Raw genomic sequence first — 20,845 nt, 5'->3', positions numbered from 1 at the left:
TTCACTCTCCATCCAGAAGTGCAGTCCTGTTCTAACTGTACACTGCACAGTGGTGTTAATAATAAATTTGCTTTTAGGGATATTTCTCTGATGACCATGCTTTTGGATTTGGACTTGAGTGAGGTTACAACATGAGGATATGAAGTAACAGTGAGTCAACAACATGAAGCTAACAGATACATTACAGAAGTCTGGATTCTTTCAGCTTTCAAATAAAAGTGGAAACGGTTGCAATAAATAAAACAAGGAATAAATTTCATGCAAGTTGCAAATTAAAAGAGCCTTGAACAAGATTTGTAAGCCTCAGTAGTCAGAAATGGATAATATTGCATCTGATAAACTGTGCCTTGATAGCTCAGATGGTAAGAACACTGCCCACAAAAGGCAAGGTTCTGAAATAGAGTCCTAGACCAGTGCACAATTTTCATTTTCTGAAATTGAGTCCTAGTCCAGTGCACAATTTTCATCTGTCAAAAACTTTCAAAACAGTGTACACTCAGCTGCAGGATGAAAAATTCATTATGTATAGAACTATGTGCTTATTAACTGTCCAGAAGGACCTTATTGCAGAGCTGTCTCATTGACTTCAGATGTGACTGTCTCTTCTTCTAGCGACTTATTAAAAAGTTGTTTGAATGGATTGAGAACCCCTGCCAACCTCATCAGTCCTTGTAAATGTATAAGAGGTAAAGAGGTATGTTTTCTTAATGTTTTTTGCACCCCACTAATCATTATCATCTTCTCATTACCAAATGACTCATGGCCTACTCAAACCAGTGGAGAGATTTTTCCCTTACCGTATGTCTAAGTCCCACAACAGCTACAGAAAAACAGTCAATACTATTTTCTGCTTTTGTTGATATTATTCTACATTCATTTGACAAGAAGTTCCTATCTTCTTTCTACTTCTCTCCACTGAATCATACTATATGTTAACAGAGTTTTTGATTTCTCTTTTTAGACTTTCTTCCTTCTCAAGAACAGTCAGACACCATAAATTCCAGTCCAAATCACAGAACGTTAACCTCTGGTTGAGTTTTCAATGTCTTTCTTATGGTCACCTTCAACTTTGGAATCCTCTCCCAGAGATCTGAATGGCATGCTATCTGCAATCAAAGTCATTATGATGCATTTTTAATTACAGGGTGCATTTCCTGTGGACACATACACTGATGAATGAAAACATTATGACCGCAAGTCTGAATGCCACTTAATGGAGCAAAGACAAATGAAAAATCATTTTAGTAATTACAGGGGCCACACACATGAAAATCCACTAACACACTTTTGCAAAAGGTAGATCGTTACGGCCCAATGCCTTGTTGGCAACCAGAATATAATAATAATTGGATCCTTTTGCCAACCTCCCAATTCAGATGATACAATTGCTGAAAGTTTAAAAGAGAACTTGAGTTTGATTTCAAAGACGTACCTGACTCATACAATGATAGTTGGCGGTGACTTTAATTTACCCTCGATATGCTGGCAAAAACACAGGTTTAATTCAGATGTACACATAAAACATCATCCAACATTGTGCTAAACGCATTCTCTGAAAATTATTTCGAGTGGATAGTTCATGAGCTGACGTGAATAGTAAATGGTTGTGAGAACACACTTGACCTCTTAGCAACAAATAATCCTGAGTTAATAACGAGCATCAAAATGGATACAGGGATTAGTGAACACAGGATTGTCGTAGTCAGATGGAATATTGTAACCCCCAAATCCTCCAAAAGTAAACACAAAATATACCTATTCAAAAAAGCAGATAAAAATTCTCTTGACACCTTCCTGAGAGACCATTTATACTCCTTCCAAATTAACAATATATTTGTAGACCAGATGAGGCTTGAATTCAAAGAAATACTATTGGCAGCAATTGAGAGATTTATACCAAATAAATTAACAAACGATGAGCTGATCCTCCTTGGTACACAAAATGGGTCAGAACACTGTTGCAGAAACAATGAAACAAACATGCCAAACTTAAACACATGCAAAATCTCCAAGACTGATGATTTTTTACAGAATCTCGAAATTCAGCATGGACTTCAATACAAGATGCTTATAATAGTTTCTACAATGAGACTTTGTCTCGAAACCTGGCAGAAATTCCAAAGAGATTCTGATCATATGTGAAGTATGCTAGCAACAAGACACAATCAACCTTCTCCGCGAAACAGCAATGGAGATAATATCGAAGACAGTGCTGCCACAGTGGAGTTGCTAAACACAACCTTCTGAAATTCCTCCACCAAGAATTCGAATCAAAAACAGCTGCCAACATGAGTAACATAGAATGAGATATCCTCAGAGTAGTGAAGCAACTTAAATCACTGTCTTCTGGTCCAGACTCTATACCAATTAGGTTCATTTCAGAGTATGCTGATGCAATAGCTCCACACTTAACAATTGTATACAACTGTTCACTTGACGAATGATCCATACCCAAAGACTGGAAAGTTGCCAGGTCACACCAGTATTCAAGAAAGGTAGTAGGAGTAATCCTGTAAATTATAGGCCCATATTATTAATGTTGATATGCAGCAGGATTTTTGAATATATATTGTGTTTGAACATTATGAATTACCTTGAAGAGAATGGTCTATTGACACACAGTCAACATGGATTTAGAAAACATCGTTCTTGTGAAACACAACTAGCTCTTTAGTCGCATGGAGTGTTGAGTGCTACTGACAAGGGATTTCAGATTAATTCTATATTATTCTATATTTCTGGATTTCCGGAAGGCTTTTGACACTGTACCACACAAGCGGCTTGTAGTGAAATTGAGTGCTTATGGAATATCGTCTCAGTTATGTGGAAAGTCATCGAGTAAAACAGAAGTGATTTCTGGCATTCCACAAGGTAGTGTTATAGGCCCTTTGCTGTTCCTTATCTATATAAACAATTTGGGAGACAATCTGAGCAGCTGTCTTAGGTTGTTTTCAGATGATGCTGTCATTTTTCGACTAGTAAATTCATCAGAAGATCAAAACAAATTGCAAAATGAGTTAGAAAATATATCTGTATGGTACAAAAATTTACAGTTGACCCTAAATAATGAAAAGTGTGAGGTCATCTGCATGAGTGCTAAATGGAACCCGTTAAACTTTGGTTACATGATAAATCAGTCAAATCTAAAGGGTGTAAATGCAACTAAATACCTAGAAATTACAATTATGAACAACTTAAATTGGCAGGAACACATAGAAAATGTTGTGGGGAAGGCTAACCAAAGACAGCATTTTATTGGCAGGACATTTAGAAAATGTAACAGATCTACTAAGGAGACTGCCTATACAACACTTGTTCATTCTCTTTTAGAATACTGCTGTGTGGTGTGGGATCCTTACCACATAGGATTGATGGAGTACTTCGAAGAAGTTCAAAGAAGGGTAGCACGTTTTATATTATCGTGAAATAGGAGAGAGAGTGTCACTGAAATGATACAGGATTTGGGGTGGACATATTTAAAACAATGGCTTTTTTAGTGTGCCGGAATCTTTTCACGAAATTCCAATCACCAACTTTCTCCTCCCAGGCGAAAGTATTTTGTTGACACCGACCTACATAGGGAGAAACGATCACTATGATAAAATAAGGGAAATCACAGCTCGTACGGAAAGATTTAGGTGTTCAATCTATCCACACGCTATATGAGATTGGAATAATAGAGAATTGTGAAGTGCCATGCACTTAAATGTGATTTGCAGAGTATCGATGTAGATGTAGATCCCAGACATGGCAAAGCTGGTTGGCTGTTCTCATGCTACTGTCTTGAGTGTCTTTCGAAAATGTTTGAAGAACAGTGAACTCATGAGTAGGTGACAAGGTGTTGTCAAGTCTGATCACAGAAAATGGAGATCAAGAGGCTTCCCTACTCAGTAAGCCAGAGGTAGTGGCGATCTGTGACAGATCTCATGACATACTACAGTGCTGCAACAGACACAAGTGTTTCATATAGTTCACACCACAGTGTTGAAGGCTCCATAGCAGACAATCCCTATGTGTTCCCATGTTGACCTAATTAGAACATCAATTACTATTGTGGTAGACACAGAATCATAGAGACTGGACCTTAGAGCACAGACATGACTCACATAGATGAATCACATTTCTTGTTACACTTGGTTAATTGTTGTGTCTGGCTACACCACCACCCATGCGAATGGCTGATCAAAACAGGAATTGTGCCATAGATGTGGGCTGGTGGGGAAGGTATATTATGCTATTGGAGAAATCCACCTAGACTTCCATGGGACCTGTGGCCATACTGACATCTGTGAACTATGTGAACATTATTGTAGACTATCTGCATCCCTTCACACTTGATAGCTTCTCTGGTGGTGTAGGCATCTTCCTGCACAATAACTGTCCAATGCACATGGCCAGAATCATGCTATAGTGGTTTGAGGGTCATGATAGTGAACTTACTTTGATGTGTTGGCCACCAAATTCACCTGATCTGAACTCAAAGAAAGATATCTGGGATGTTATTAGACACTAGCTCTATGACTAAAAACTACTGATCCATAATTTAAGGGTCATGGTCAAAGTGGACATCTGATGTCACAAACTCCAGAAGCCTACTAAGAACATGTTTAATTCATGTCAGGCAGAATCATTACTGTGCTGTGTTCTAGAAATGGTCCAACTCACTATTTAGCAGTTGGTCACTATGTTTTGGCTCATCAGTGTATTATGAATCTTTAATGCACTGATTTCTCATTGTCTTCCACCTTCAGGAGGAGCAGAATGAATGGGTCCCCTGAACTTCTACCCACTCCTCTGACTGGCAGAAAGAGGGATTTCCTATATTAAAAGTCTTCATCTGTCATTGCCGACGATTTTCATTTAAAATTTAAGAAGTGACAGTGATAGACTGAGATTCAGTATCTTTCTGATTAGAGTCAAAAAAGCTACTCCTGGACCACAGTCTATGAACTTACAATGATAGATGATTGATGATGAAGCCCATCCATTCTTTGGGAACTCCTGGTTTTCTGCAACCTGAATGTAGACCCTAGGTCGATGAGTCCCATAAATTCCTACTCAGTATTTAACACTGCCACAGCAGAACATGTAGCAATGGATGTGGCAAGCACTAGCACCCTGATTTCCCAACACAGGTGGAGTAGTCACATATGATGTACACATCTAAGTGCATAAGAGAAATCTGCCTAAGGAATTGAGTACAAGCAGGTACAGAACAGGAGTCAAATAGAATGTTTAACAGCAGATGTTGATGTTGAGTGGTCGATGTAGTCATCCTGTTAAAGCCTGCTTAGTGTTATGTAAAGGTTTTTTGTACCTATCTTTAGCTTGTTAGTTGTGGAGTAGAGGATAATAGGTGCCTTAACAACAGGGTACTGGATGTTTGTTTGACTGCACTGGTGCAAGTGGTGCTGGGAATGTCCTTGCAAATGAGAGAGTATGGTAAAGAATGTATGATTGTGAAGTAGTTGAATGAATACAATCAGCACTTACAGGCTTTGAAAACTACTTCACCACAATTGCGCAGTATCTATTTAGTGCATGGTGGAACCGGTGGTATTGTCTGAATGGGTAGCATCACTGCCTAAGATGCAGAAGGACTTGAGTTCAATTCCTGGTACCTCCTCAAATTTATTGTGGAATAAGGGTGTGGGAGCAGTGTCCCCTCAGCCTCATGAGGGGAGATGAGCAGCTGCTTGAATTAACAAACAGCAGAATCATCAGGATTCATCTAATGGCATAACGGCTGGAGGGATTGGCAGCATGCTGATCAAATGTCCCACAATCATAGGATGCTCCTCAGACTGCCATATAGGCAGCAGTCTGCCAATTGGAGGCCTAATCCCTGAGAGGTGTTTTATGTTTAGTTATGCAATAAAATGGTGCTAATGGAAAACAGATAAATTATATAGTGCAGTACCAACATAGAGAATGAAGGAAGTGTGTCTTAATTATGGCTTCAGAACAAATCTTTGTAAGCAGTAAACTAACATTCATTCTCTTTAGTCACTTCAATATAAAGTTTACAGTAGTGTGCTGGTACATGGGGACACTGATGGATGAGATTATACTATGTGACAGATAGTAGAGACAGGGTGTATATGCGGGAAAGAGGAAAAAATTCCCAGATTTCCCAGTAAAAAAAGAACTTTTTCTCAAATGAAAATAAAGTTCTTCTGAGGTGAAAAATACACTTTTTCCATGATAAATGGCAGTATAGTTTTCCTCAAAGCTGTAAAAATATCAATCATTTGAATGGTAAAGGTTTTATACACCAGAGTCCAAAGTAGAACATCCCACCACTCCAGAGAATGAAAAAACTTGGCAAAAAAAAAAAAAAAAAAATAAATAAATAAATAAAGTTTTGGAAAGATCTTTGATGTACAGCAACATTTACGCTGCATATTTTCTTATTTGTATTATGAATGGATATATTCAGTTTCCGAAGTATTACAATCGAGATTGAAATGCGGTTCTGTAAGCCAACAACAGCTCATTTCACATGATCTAGTCAGCTAGTCATTATCAGCAAAAAGAAACTGGCGTTCTACGGATCGGAGCGTGGAATGTCAGATCCCTTAATCGGGCAGGTAGGTTATAAAATTTAAAAAGGGAAATGGATAGGTTAAAGTTAGATATAGTGGGAATTAGTGAAGTTCGGTGGCAGGAGGAACAAGACTTCTGGTCAGGTGACTACAGGGTTATAAACACAAAATCAAATAGGGGTAATGCAGGAGTAGGTTTAATAATGAATAGGAAAATAGGAATGCGTGTAAGCTACTACAAAAAGCATAGTGAATGCATTATTGTGGCCAAGATAGATACGAAGCCCACACCTATGACAGTAGTATAAGTTTATATGCCGACTAGCTCTGCAGATGATGAAGAAATTGAAGAAACTTATGATGAAATAAAAGAAATTATTCAGATAGTGAAGGGAGACGAAAATTTAATAGTCATGGGTGACTGGAATTCGTCAGTAGGAAAAGGGAGAGAAGGAAACGTAGTAGGTGAATATGGATTGTGGCTAAGAAATGAAAGAGGAAGCCGCCTGGTAGAATTTTGCACAGAGCATAACTTAATCATAGCTAACACTTGGTTCAAGAATAATAAAAGAGGGCTGTATACATGGAAGAAGCCTGGAGATACTGACAGGTTTCAGATAGATTATATAATGGAAGACAGAGATTTAGGAACCAGATTTTAAATTGTAAGACATTTCCGGGGGCAGATGTGGACTCTGACCACAATCTGTTGGTTATGAACTGTAGATTAAAACTGAAGAAACTACAAAAAGGTGGGAATTTAAGGAGATGGGACCTGGATAAACTGACTAAACCAGAGTTTGTACAAAGTTTAAGGGAGAGCATAAGGGAACAATTGACAAGAATGGGGGAAAGAAATACAGTAGAAGAAGAATGGGTAGCTTTGAGGGATGAAGTAGTGAAGGCAGCAGAGGATCAAGTAGTTAAAAAGATGAGGGCTAGTAGAAATCCTTGGGTAACAGAGGAAATATTGAATTTAATTGATGAAAGGAGAAAATATAAAAATGCAGTAAATGAAGCAGGCAAAAAGGAATACAAACGTCTCAAAAATGAGATCGACAGGAAGTGCAAAATGGCTAAGCAGGGATGGCTAGAGGACAAATGTAAGGATGTTGAGGCTTATCTCACTAGGGGTAAGATAGATACTGCCTACAGGAAAATTAAAGAGACCTTTGGAGAAAAGAGAACCACTTGTATTAATATCAAGAGCTCAGATGGAAACCCAGTTCTAAGCAAAGAAGGGAAAGCAGAAAGGTGGAAGGAGTATATAGAGGGTATATACAAGGGTGATGTACTTGAGGACAATATTATGGAAATGGAAGAGGATGTAGATGAAGATGAAATGGGAGATATGATACTGCGTGAAGAGTTTGACAGAGCACTGAAAGACCTGAGTTGAAACAAGGCCCCGGGAGTAGACAACATTCCATTAGAACTACTGACAGCCTTGGGAGAGCCAGTCCTGACAAACCTCTACCATCTGGTGAGCAAGATGTATGAGACAGGCGAAATACCCTCAGACTTCAAGAAGAATTTAATAATTCCAATCCCAAAGAAAGCAGGTGTTGACAGATGTGAAAATTACCGAACTATCAGTTTAATAAGTCGCGACTGCAAAATACTAACGCAAATTCTTTACAGACGAATGGAAAAACTGGTAGAAGCTGACCTCGGGGAAGATCAGTTTGGATTCCATAGAAATATCGGAACACGTGAGGCAATACTGACCCTATGACTTATCTTAGAAGCTAGATTAAGGAAAGGCAAACCTATGTTTCTAACATTTGTAGACTTAGAGAAAGCTTTTGACAATGTTGACTGGAATACTCTCTTCCAAATTCTGAAGGTGGCAGGGGTAAAATACAGGGAGCGAAAAGCTATTTACAATTTGTACAGAAACCAGATGGCAGTTATAAGAGTCAAGGGACATCAAAGGGAAGCAGTGGTCGGGAAGGGAGTGAGACAGGGTTGTAGCCTCTCCCCGATGTTATTCAATCTCTATATTGAGCAAGCAGTGAAGGAATCAAAAGAAAAATTCGAAGTAGGTATTAAAATCCATGGAGAAGAAATAAAAACTTTGAGGTTCACCAATGACATTGTAATTCTGTCAGAGACAGCAAAGGACTCGGAAGAGCAGTTGAATGGAATGGACAGTGTCTTGAAAGGAGGATATAAGCTGAACATCGACAAAAGCAAAACAAGGATAATGGAATGTAGTCTAATTAAGTCTGGTGGTGCTGAGGGGATTAGATTAGGAAATGAGACATTTAAAGTAGTAAAGGAGTTTTGCTATTTGGGGAGCAAAATAACTGATGATGGTCGAAGTAGAGAGGATATAAAATGTAGACTGGCAATGGCAAGGAAAGCGTTTCTGAAGAAGAGAAATTTGTTAACATCGAGTATAGATTTAAGTGTCAGGAAGTCATTTCTGAAAGTATTTGTATGGAGTGTAGCCATGTATGGAAGTGAAACATGGACGATAAATAGTTTGGACAAGAAGAGAATAGAAGTTTTCGAAATGTAGTGCTACAGAAGAATGCTGAAGATTAGATTGGTAGGTCACATAACTAATGAGGAAGTATTGAATAGGATTGGGGAGAAGAGAAGTTTGTGGCACAGGACAGTTGGTAGGACATATTCTGAGGCATCGAGGGATCACCAGTTTAGTATTGGAGGGCAGCATGGAGGGTAAAAATCGTAGAGGGAGACCAAGAGATGAATACACCAAACAGATTCAGAAGGATGTAGGTTGCAGTAGCTACTGGGAGATGAAGAAGCTTGCACAGGATAGAGTAACATGGAGAGCTGCATCAAACCAGTCTCAGGACTGAAGATCACAACAACAACAGTCAGCTAATGACAGCAGATATTCAGAGGATAGGACATGTGATGTAGTCAGCCAACTGCAACATCACTGTTAAGTTGTGTGAACATACAAATAGGAAAAGTTAATGGTTTGAAGTAACACACATGGTGTTGCTACAAGAAAAACTAAGCTTTCACATATAATAATGGTCTTTTTGTGTGTGTTGCACTTTAAGATACATCACACAAATGTGCCAGTAAAATTTTAAATAATGACATTAACATGTGGCCTACTGGGCTTGAAATTCTTCTAAGCAGTTGCTCCTCAATGTGTTAAGTTTTAAATGAGAGTCAAACACTCTGTGATTTAAGAAATTCATTGCACATTCTAACACGTAATATAATTCATCTTGTGTAAAAGGAAATTTACTTTGAAAGTAATGCTTTTCAAAGCACGATTCACAATATTTTCAAGTGGCCTGTTAGAAATATCATTTCAGTAGTTATCAGAGAGCAACAGAAAACAGGCGTTGCTGCACTTGGGCATCTATGATGATGTAGGAAGCTCACATGTTCGCACTAGTGTGTGTGTGTGTGTGTGTGTGTGTGTGTGTGTGTGTGTGAAGAGATGATACTGGAGTATCAGAATTTTGTAAACCATACTAAAATGCATAATTCGACTTAAAGTGCACATTCGTATGTCCAGGTTCACAATGAAGTAGGCCCAACCTGATATTAAGCTTTTGAGTGCAGTTTTTGGGATGCAAATTTTCTTTGGAATACCAGTACCCTGCTATCTCATGTTTGGTTCTTTATTACGGCATAATGCCAGACATGCCAGAAGATGAAAATGTGCACCTGACATTAAGTGAACAGTTGAAACTAGCCAAAAGTGTGGAATGAAACACTTCATTTCTAATAAACTGACTGCCTCCATGGAAAAGATTAATAAAAGCCACATTTATTTAGCAAGCTGACAAAAATAACTTCATTGTTCTGCAAGGTGATTAACGCTCGACTGACAAAAATGTGGAAATGAAATAGAATCAGAAAACTGAAACTAATAACACATTTTAGCCTTCTGTAATTATGTGAGTGGTATTTTAATTCATGTAACAGCTCCCAGCCAGAGAAATCTGTTTTGTTTTCATTTGACGTGAGAACTGTAAACGAGGAGGAAAAGACAAAAATCACTAAATGTAAACAGAGCTCACGTGGAGACTAATCCCCTCCCCACTACAACCCAGACTGCTCTGTGGATGCACGAATCTGGCAGCTTGGGTACGCCAGATAAATTTTTCCGGGTAGCATCTGGCTGCTTGTTACTACTGCTGATACAGCTGACAGCCACACTTCACATAGCCAGAACCAGGAAAAGGTACTGCCCATGCATCACTCAACTGCACATAAATGTGAACCCACTGGCAGCTGCTCAAATGAACTTAATTTAAACAGTTATGATGTCACGCTCATCATCAGCAATTTCTTGTTATGAAGTATTCCATAGTCTTTGTTCTAAAGCCTTTGACACATTTTGCTGTTTATCAATTCTTACCAGTCAAAATTACAAGAATGTAACTGAAGACTAAAACAATGAAAAATTCTCAGAATTCTAAACAATACCTGGGTTTTTCCCCGTTTTCTTCCCGGACAAAAAAATTTCAGAGTTTTTCCTAGTTGTCCAGCATGTATACACCCTAGGATCTAGGAAGGAGAAGGAGCTAGTTACTTTCGTTCAGGGTAATAATTATAAACCATGAGTAACTAGAGTTGATTTATTCATAATCTCTTACATAAGAACAGAATACTGTGCCACAGTTTACAGTGATTTTTCTATAATTACTGTTATGCGTGTATTATGGATGGAAAGCCTACAAAAATAAAATAGGGATAAAATAGTCAACCCAGAATTATCCTAAGGGTAAAAATGATGAACTCAAATAATTACCTGAAACTGTTTCAAATATTAAAACTATTATAATGACTACTTTCCTTCACTGAGCTACTTTAAAAGGCTGAAAAGTGGCATGTATAGAATTGAATGCACTTGCCTTGAGAGAGCCAGCAACTACTAGCACAGATTTTATTGCCCTCAGTCCCCAATCATAGTGGTCTTGTTTGGACAACAGCTCTCGGCACAGAGTGTAAAGAGTGATGAACTTACGAGCCAAGAGGCGTGCTTCTTGGAAACCTTCTGCCACTAACATAATTTCACAGATCAGTTCAAAATCTGGTACCACCATTGCACACGGCCTGAAATAAAATGTATCAATTTCAAATTCAAGTCTATAAACAAATCATTTAAGAAGGAACTCAACATTTAGATAATAACTTTCATAATAAGCATCTTATATCAACATAAGGCAAGCCACAATCAAATTCATTCTCTCTCTCTCTCTTACACACACAGACACACACACACACACACACACACAAACACAAACACAAGCACACACTAAACGTTATTATTCACAGAGTGGGCTGTATGTGCAAGTATTCAAATAGAACACTAAAAAGATAAACTGAAATAATTATATACCATTGATATTAATACTAAAAGTGTGTTTATCATGGCTTTCCTGGCATACTAGTTGTAAAAATGGCTCTTGGGTGAAACATCAGGTATCAATCTGAAATGCCCACAGTATTTCAGTGGCACAACTGACTATCTCCTCCATCTAATCTTGTTCCAGGCCAACTGCTGCATAGTCTGATCTTCTTTTCAAATCATATAGCATTTTCAATCTTCCCCTTCCTGTTTTCTTCTGTCATTTGATTATACCTTTGATAAGTGTTGCTAAAATTTCTTTTTGTCACAGTATGTCACACTCAGCTTGTTTTCCTTTTCTTAAACGGACTTGGGAGAGTTCTTTGCTCCTTTAACCCTTTCCATTTGTTTCCTATTATTCACTTTATCCAACGATTTTGTTTTATTCATTCTCCTCCAAACTCACATCTTGAATGCTTCAATTTTGTCTCTTTCTCTCTTCTTCAATATCCAGCTGCCAGAGATGTGCACAAAACACTCCACATGAAACATTTAATCAACATATTCTTTAATGCTAATGCCACTTTGCTGCATGATAAGCATTTCTTTTTCTGGAAAGCTTGCTTTGCCATTGCAGTTCTCCGTCATATCTCTGTTCCACTCACCCACTTATTGTCTAACATGCTCCCAAAATATCTGTACTGTGCAACCTGTTCAATCCAGCCTCCTGTTGTTCTCACTTTCATACCTTATTTGTCATGTATTCACATCACTTTAGTTTTCTTTGTGTTGATTTTCATTCAATTTGCAGTATTTCTTTAAGTATGGATACATTTCTGGGAAATCTGCAAGAGTACCATTCAACGGCAAATCTGATGCAGAAGTTTTGATGATGACTGGGTTCACATTCTTTGTGAAATTTTTATTTGAAATAATTCCTCTTTCGGCTGTTAAAAAATTATTTATTGTGATTGCATTTTTGATATACGGTCATTTTCAAACATTGTGGGATGTTGTAGCCCTCTGAACAGAATAAGTCCTGATATGCTGTGTAAGAGCAGTTGCATTCAGCACTGTAAATTTATGTGCTGCTTTGTAGATCATAAACATTAGGAAACTGGTGAGATAATGACGTAAGCACTCAAATTTAAATTTCTTGTAGTAGGCATGGTAAATGGATCACAAGAGTATGCAACATGAAACGTACATTTCTTTTTGAACTGCTCTGCTGTATTAATGTCCTTTTTTAAGTTGAGAGGAAGTTTATTATGAACTTTTATCCTATACTATAGAACCCCCTTTGGTGTCTTTTGTCAGAGTTGCAACACCTTTGCAAAAAATTTGGTTATGTTGTATGCCATGATCGTGAATGTATGTTTGTTTCAAATCTTCTTGGCTATGAACTTGTTGGCTATGAATATTATTAATGCACAGGTGTACATGAGATCGAACTGCCCACTCCCTAAGTCAGTCAGACTGCTTGTTTCTGTAGTTTTTTTTACCACCCTAATGGTATTTCTTCTGAACATTATACTGTAGGAGAGTAAAAAGGGGATATGTTCTAATTACAACAGCAATATTATCTCATTATCAACATACTGACAGACAGCTCTTAGTGCAGATTATCACGATCAGCCATGGAATTTATTATAGTCTGTTTTAACTTCACTGAAATATGTGGAGTCCAGAAACAAGTAGTTAAAAATTTCCTTGCAGGAGCCATTTATTCATGTTAGGAATGAATCTATAGGTAAGAGCAAACAATCAAAAGTCCAGAATGAAATAAAAACAACATTATGAAAAGGACAGAGTGCTATCCACCATATAGAGAAAACATTGAGTTGCAGACAGGTACAACAAAGAGAATGCTGTATTTAATGCATTACCTACAAATTTATGTGTGTAGTATTTTATGATTGTAATCAGTTGGTAGAAAGTCAATGTTAAAAACTTCCCATTATATTACAAAGTTTTATTATAACTATTTCTAGCAAGTACAGGAATTTTGGAATGCTTATTCCCAGTGTCCTATAAACTCTGTATTTGGCTTTGATTTTACTGCTGGACATTCAAAATAGTGTTCAACAGAGTACCTGATTTTTGTGGATGTAAATTGCAACCTTTTTGTGTTTTGATTCAGCCCTAGAGTAATGAGAATTAATTACATAACTTTTCAATTTTTGCAGCTTTTAGGTGGTGTCCTGTTAAGTGCCTCTGCAGTTGTTTGAACTATTTATATTGTTTCTTGAAGAGAAAGCGAATTTTTCTTTTTAAAAAACTTCTTCTAATCTGATGTCTTTTTTACTGTATTGTTTTTCTTGGGAATTCTCACAGATTTCTTACACTTGCATTTGATACTAAACTTACATCTGACATTGCAGATATACCCAACATTTACTTCATAACAGATTCTTTCTTTCATTCTAAAAAATAAAAAAAAAAAATAAATAAATAAAAAATATGTATAATCTAACATGTGACATTTGCCTTTTATGACAAAAATCTAGGAACTTGAAAATATATTTACCTGAAAAGTGCTTTCAAATTTTCAGGTAGCTCTGTTCTTCCAGCATACCCCGGGTTCATAGTAATGAACATCCCCACAGTTGGTATTAAAGCTATGACTTCACCCATAAAGTTGAAAGTTGTCTTCTTGCCCTTAATAGCATCCAGAACAGATTTCACTTGTACAGACACCACAGACAATACTTCTACAGAGATGCGATTGAATTCATCAAAACAGCCCCATGCACCAGTCTGTGCCAAGCCCTTGTAGATATTTCCACATGACTGTAAATAAAATTTGCATATCAATATTTAACAATTATGCCTACTGTGGACCAGTATTATGAGATATGTTATAAGTGCAAATCGGGAATATCAATGACTCACTATCCAATTACATTAACATATATGCACCATGAAATTAGAACCTGTAATAAATCAAATATGGGCAACTGTAGAACAAGAATACTAGAAATCAAATCCAGAGAGAAATTAAATTAGTCAAACAGGCTCTTCCACAGTTAGGTAGAGGCAGAAAACATATATCCATTAGCAGCAGTGAAAGTCAGCAAAGATAGTACTTGCAACAAGTTATGGAAATTGAGAAAGAAGGAAAATGTGACAAAGAGTCTGTGTACATAGGAGAAGATGATGCTGGTAATCATACAGGTATCCAAAATATTTATATAACTATTAGCAAAATGACTTTCAAGTGTTTAAATTAATAACTGGCTCTGTAACTTCTTAATTACAGGCAAATTCTTCCACGCTCTATTACTAAAATGAGTTTTTATCTGCAAGAATTTAGTTTTAAAATCCAATGTGACACATATATACATCGTTTTCTGCTAAAAATTTTCAAATTGTTGGACAAAAATTAACCCAAAACTGAAATTAGAATCTACTTTCTGCAAGTAGAAAGCCATAGTTATGGCAAGAAAAATGTAACACATGCAATCATGAAGCACTAATAATGTGACCTTAATTTCGTCCTTGATATCAATCAAAAGAGGCTCCTACACAATTATATTATAGGAAATGGTTACAAGATGAGGTGATATTACGTTCAAGAACAGAACTGAAGGGCAGGAAAGACAGAATTTGTCGTCTTGTGATGTTGTGGGAAAATTAATCTAATATTCTCTCTTCCAGAACTGCTAGTCCAGTGAGGTATAGTGCCACTACCTTGTAAAGAGTAAAATCTGTCAGAAGGGGCAGTGGAACACTGCATTAGCTGCCAACAATGTGAGCATCGTCTATTGGCATTCGAATTAAGACAACAAGCATGCGAAATTATTACAAGACAAGCTAACCTTGCACAGTGTAACTTGCCAGCACAATGTTAATACATGGCACAGGCATGGTAGTGTCTCAGTCATCCAGGTTTCGGTGGTGTTGATGAGTGCAGATTCGGGAAAATTTTTTTTCCTCGATTTCGAGTCTCATTTCTCAGGAGCGGCTTAGATTCGAGTGCGGCTTAAATTCGAGTAAATACGGTAGACTGGAAGAATTGGCTCATGTGTCTGAATTTTATGGAAACAGTAAAGAGCAGTATTCAGAGCCTGTGTGGTGATTGCATGGTAATCTGCTTGGGCTTTCTGCTCCTTGTGCGGAATCTGTAGCTGTAAATTGTTTTGCACGCCATCATGTCATGTCATGTGTAGAGAATGTAAATGGTTGATGAAAAGGCATGAGGTGTCATTGGTTTCTTTTTGCCAACTGGCTCATTTGTAATGTGTATGAATGAAATCTAAAGTCAAAGACTCAGGGTATTATGGAGGCAGTTCAGACATCAATTAATGACGTAGTGTGATAGAGAGCAGAAAATATGATCTTGCTTAAATAGCTTGCAGATCAACATATCAACATGAGGAGTTAGCAGGGCTCAAGGCACCAAGCCTTGTAATAGACCCAGCTACTGCTAACCTAGTCACTCCCTTTTATGGAAGATCCTGTGAGAATGTGATATATATAGAGGAGCTGACAATGTCGGCAAGTACTGGGGCTTTCCAATAACCAGTTGTTGCAGGTAGTGATGTGATGTTTATGTTTAGCAGGAGGGGTAAAGTACTCTGTGCTGGCCGGTGTGGCTGAGCGGTTCTAGGCGCTTCAGTCTGGAACCACGTGACCGCTACGGTCGCAGGTTCGAATCCTGCCTTGGGCATGGATGTGTGTGATGTCCTTAGGTTAGTTAGGTTTAAGTAGTTCTAAGTTCTAGGGGACTGATGAGCTCAGATGTTAAGTCCCATAGTGCTCAGAGCCATTTTTGAGCCAAAGTACTCTGTGAGATGCACAGAAGTGTTTAGTAAGGGGGAGACATCTAAGCAGTTGAAATGTGGGCTTCTGTAGAGGTGTAGAAACGAGAATAGTGCAAAATTCTTTTGGCAGCGGCTGAGCACCACTATGAAGAGGTAAGGTAACAGGATGCTGTGGAACATTTTGTTGAGATAATAAGAAGTACAAACGTATGAACTGACACAGAGTGATTAAGCATATAAAGCTTTTCTGCAGGAGGCCAGGCACAAAATGCTTGATTCTTTCCTAAGGGGTTTGTCACCAGATATGTTAAGGAGGGTGCACAAAGGACAAACTAAGGATCTCCATTCGGTTGTGAGATCAGTGAAGGAGTGTGAGGAGATTGTTGTGTTGACAGGTGTGAGGGATATGTGCATTTTATTCTCTGCACGTGTGAAGTGTTACAATTGTGCGCATACAGAACGTTGCCAGCTGCAGTGGAATAAAGGTGGGATGTGTCATCAACAGCATTGTGGTAGTCGTAGTATGGCTGGACAGAAAGGAAGCAATCAGCCGTGAAATGCAGGAGAGAACCCATGTCTGCTGGAAGAGGCTATCATTAAAATTATATGCAAAAACTATGTATGCTGAGACGGAATGTGCAATAGTAGCTGTGGTGAAGGAAAGGAAGTATAAGACTTTATTACACACAGGAGCGCATTTGTTGATAGAGAGGAGGGACCTCGCTGTCTGAGGCAATTGAACCCACCATGTTATAGATTGTATGGCATAGTTGATACTGATATAAGACCACTGAGGTCAGTGGAAATAAATTTTCAGGTGGAGCCTGTTGGATTTAAGAAGTGTGTGGAAGTAGTGCCTCACATAAGTGAGAGCTATAGCATGATCTTAGGGCTAGACTTTCTGCATCAACTTCATGTCATAACTGACATCTGGCAACATGTGGTGGGACTTAATGGGAAGACATTCGCAGCTAGGGAAAGCCGTTACGAATGTAGATCTGTCATGAGGTGCCTCCTTCTTAGTGGGCAATCCAATAAAACCACATACAAATACATTAAGACTTGGTCACGATGAATGTCTGGCAAGTGGCATAGGGATGTCATTTTGAGTGTGTGTGGAGTCAAACTTACCAATCAATATATTATCCACAAAAGAGCTGCTAGAAGGGAATGATGTACTAGATTCAGCAATTTGTTTGGTTAAAAGGAGTATTGAATGCTTACAGAAGAAGGATGGCAGGGAGGTAGTATCTGTCAATATTAACAATTTTGGAGCCAAAGAAGTACAGCTGATAAAGCAGATACTGATAGCAAGATTGGACATTCTGTAGGAGGAGAAATGCTGCAAACATGGTGTGAGCCATAAACAGCCACACAACAGCACTAAAACTGCATTACATAAGAGGATGTGGCACCTAAAGGAAGTAGAGAACGCAGATGGAGGACTTATTGGTGGAATTTGAGGATTTGTTTTTCCTTGGAGGCCATTGCCTGTGAAGACTGTCATGCAACATAGAATTTTGACAGGGAACAAAGTATCGGTGTACCATAAAACCTATTTGATGTTTGCAACTGATTCTGGATGACTTTATTAACCAGCTATTGGCTATTGGGATAATAGAAGAGAGTAACAGTCCATACAGAATGGGAATTGTGTTTGTGATGAAAAGGCATAAGGATGGTTCCAAGAGATACAGTAATAGTAGGACTGTAACAGATGCATACCCCATACACAACATCACAGAGACTATTGATAATTTGAGACAGTGCCAGGATTTAAGAAGTGGAGGTAGTTCTGGAGGACTGACAAGAGACAGCCTTGGCAGCTTTTTTGTTATCCTTTACCAGTATCTGAGGATGTCCTTTGGACTGAAGAATGCTCTTGCAGTATTTCAGCATTTGTTGAACAGAGTGTTGAAGGGGCTGAAGCCTCGCCACTGCCTAGTTTACATGGGCAGTGTAATTGTATTCTCAAGTGATATGAAAGAGTGCAGACAGGATTTGGGGGAATTATTTATGAGGTTGTGAGCTGCACATCTGATGCTGAGTGTCAAGACGTGTCATTCTGAGTTAAAGGAAGTGATTTACTTACAGTACCTGATTATCAAAGATGGGGTGAGAATAGATCCAACAAGACTGGTAGAGGCAGTGCAAGATTTTTCATGGCTGAAGATAAATAAAGAATGAGAGTCATTCCAGGTACTCTCAAACTATTACAAGAAATTTGTAAGGGAGTTCACTAATATAGCATGATCACTCACACACCAATGAAAAAGGGTGCAAAATTTGTGTGGACAGAGGAATGTCAGGGCACGTTCGAAGTACTAAAGACAGTTTTGATGTCAAGTGCTTTGTTAGTGTTCCCAGATTTCCAGACAGAGTTAACACTTCCTGTAATGCATCTACTAATGTTCTCAGATGTGTTCTGTGTTAGTAGATCAGTGGTGGGGAACACCCTATTGCTTTTGTACAGATAGAAACTAATAGACACTATTTGACCATGGAGAGAGAGAGATGTTTAGCCTCGTGTACTGAGTGACATTTTGGGAAGAAGTTTAAAGTGGTGACCGATCATGCTGCTCCAAAATCGTTATTAGGGTTAAGAATCCATCCAGCAGACTAACTAGATGGGCATTAAGATGCAGTGAGTTTGACTATGAAGTAGTTGACAAGCCAGGAAAGAAACATGGAAATGCAGCTGCATTAACTGGGAAGTAAAAGTACTTGATTAGGGACTTGCAGCATGGGAAGCAGAGCAAAATGCTGACAGTGACTGCAACCACTACAGGATGTAACAACTGTTCAGCATGTTTGACAGCTTGTTGTGCAAGATAATGAGTTTAGGACTGTGACTGGTGGTACTGTACTGACTAGGTAGAAGGAAGAAGTTCTAAAGGAAGTGCCTGATCATGTGCTGTCAAGTCATGGAGGAGCTATAAACAGAAGGACAGTGAAGAAGTACTGGTGGAGAGGAAGAAAAGGAGCTGTGGATTTGCATATGAAGAATTGTGTGCAATGTGTACAAAGTGTGGACTTCAGTCATAAGTGAGTAACGTCACATAGGCTGCCAGAAGCTTCGCAACTACTTCAGATGATTTAGGTGGATGTATTAGGACCGTTTAACTGGAGTCCTGTGGTAAATTGTTTTGTACTGACAGTGACTGATCGTTTCTCACAGTATATCGAAATGATACCTATGCTAAACCAGATAATGGTTACAATCACACAAGTAATGGTCAATAGATGGATACTAAAGTTTGGAGTACCAGAAATGATGATTATTGATCAGGGGACACACTTCATGTCAGACTTGATGAAGGAATATTGTTGTTTGTTACGTTTAAAGAAATTAAGAAACAGTCCACTTCACCCTCAGTCAAATGGAAGGACAGAATGGGTGCATCAGATAGCTGGGAGGATGTTCAGTTACTATGTGAACTCTCACCATAATGATAGGGACATGTATCTTTCATTTGTAGTTATGATTATGGCTTTGGGGAGTTGACGCATGAGCTCACAAGAATGGTGAGATAGGTATGGAAGTGAGTACAGTGATGAACACCAAGGCGAAGGTAAGACAAAGAGGAAGCTGTCAAATGCATGGGAGGCTTACCACAGTATATAGAGGGCAGTGAGAAATTTTGTTTACGCCTTATACAACAAAAGTCATGACAAAGACATCTGTGATAAGGTAACTTTGCCCTTATCAGATTACATACACCACATTGCCAATCAACATTAGAATAAAGTTGCTGACAAGATCCCCAATAGTGCATGTTGGGTGACTATGAAGTCGATAGCATAGATAGTAAGAGTGCTTACGACCGTTCCGAGGTGCTATGGAGTTGATCCCAGGGATAGTAAGAGTGGAACCAGAGAGAAAAGCAAAAAGAAACAAGCAGAGGAGTACACAGGAAAGTGTGAATGCATCAATGGAAGAAGTACCATAGGCACTGTGATCAATGAAGTAGCAGATGTATTTTTATTGTGTTCATTGATGACTATTTGGGATATTAAGTATGGGGTACTGCAAGTAGTATGTTAAGGCTGAATGTATGAATTTTGTACTAGAATAAGGGTTCTTCAGGATCACTTTTGCAGAAGAGCCATTCATAGTCTAGCAGTACCACCAGGCGTTAGGCCAAACAAGGAGATGACATGGAGCCACCAGCCGCAGCCATGAATTTGAGTCCCTGCCGGGGTACCTGCTTCCTGCACCGAGCCTGTACCCCAGACTACCAATG

General features: G+C 38.5%; 1 protein-coding gene across 1 annotated transcript in view; it reads right to left on the bottom strand.

Moving 5' to 3' along the window:
* LOC124803208 (dynein beta chain, ciliary-like) overlaps positions 1 to 20,845 on the bottom strand; it is a 586,091-nt gene that overhangs the window by 238,054 nt on the left and 327,192 nt on the right. The window contains exons 19-20 of the mRNA XM_047264389.1: positions 14,366 to 14,628; positions 11,402 to 11,603 (exon numbers count right to left, since the gene is read on the bottom strand). Coding sequence (XP_047120345.1) covers positions 11,402 to 11,603; positions 14,366 to 14,628 — 465 coding nt within the window. The remainder of the gene's footprint in view (positions 1 to 11,401; positions 11,604 to 14,365; positions 14,629 to 20,845) is intronic.

The sequence above is a fragment of the Schistocerca piceifrons genome, chromosome 6 (assembly GCF_021461385.2).
Source record: "Schistocerca piceifrons isolate TAMUIC-IGC-003096 chromosome 6, iqSchPice1.1, whole genome shotgun sequence".
Classification (NCBI taxonomy): domain Eukaryota; kingdom Metazoa; phylum Arthropoda; class Insecta; order Orthoptera; family Acrididae; genus Schistocerca; species Schistocerca piceifrons.
This window is presented reverse-complemented; position numbering and strand designations above follow the sequence as displayed.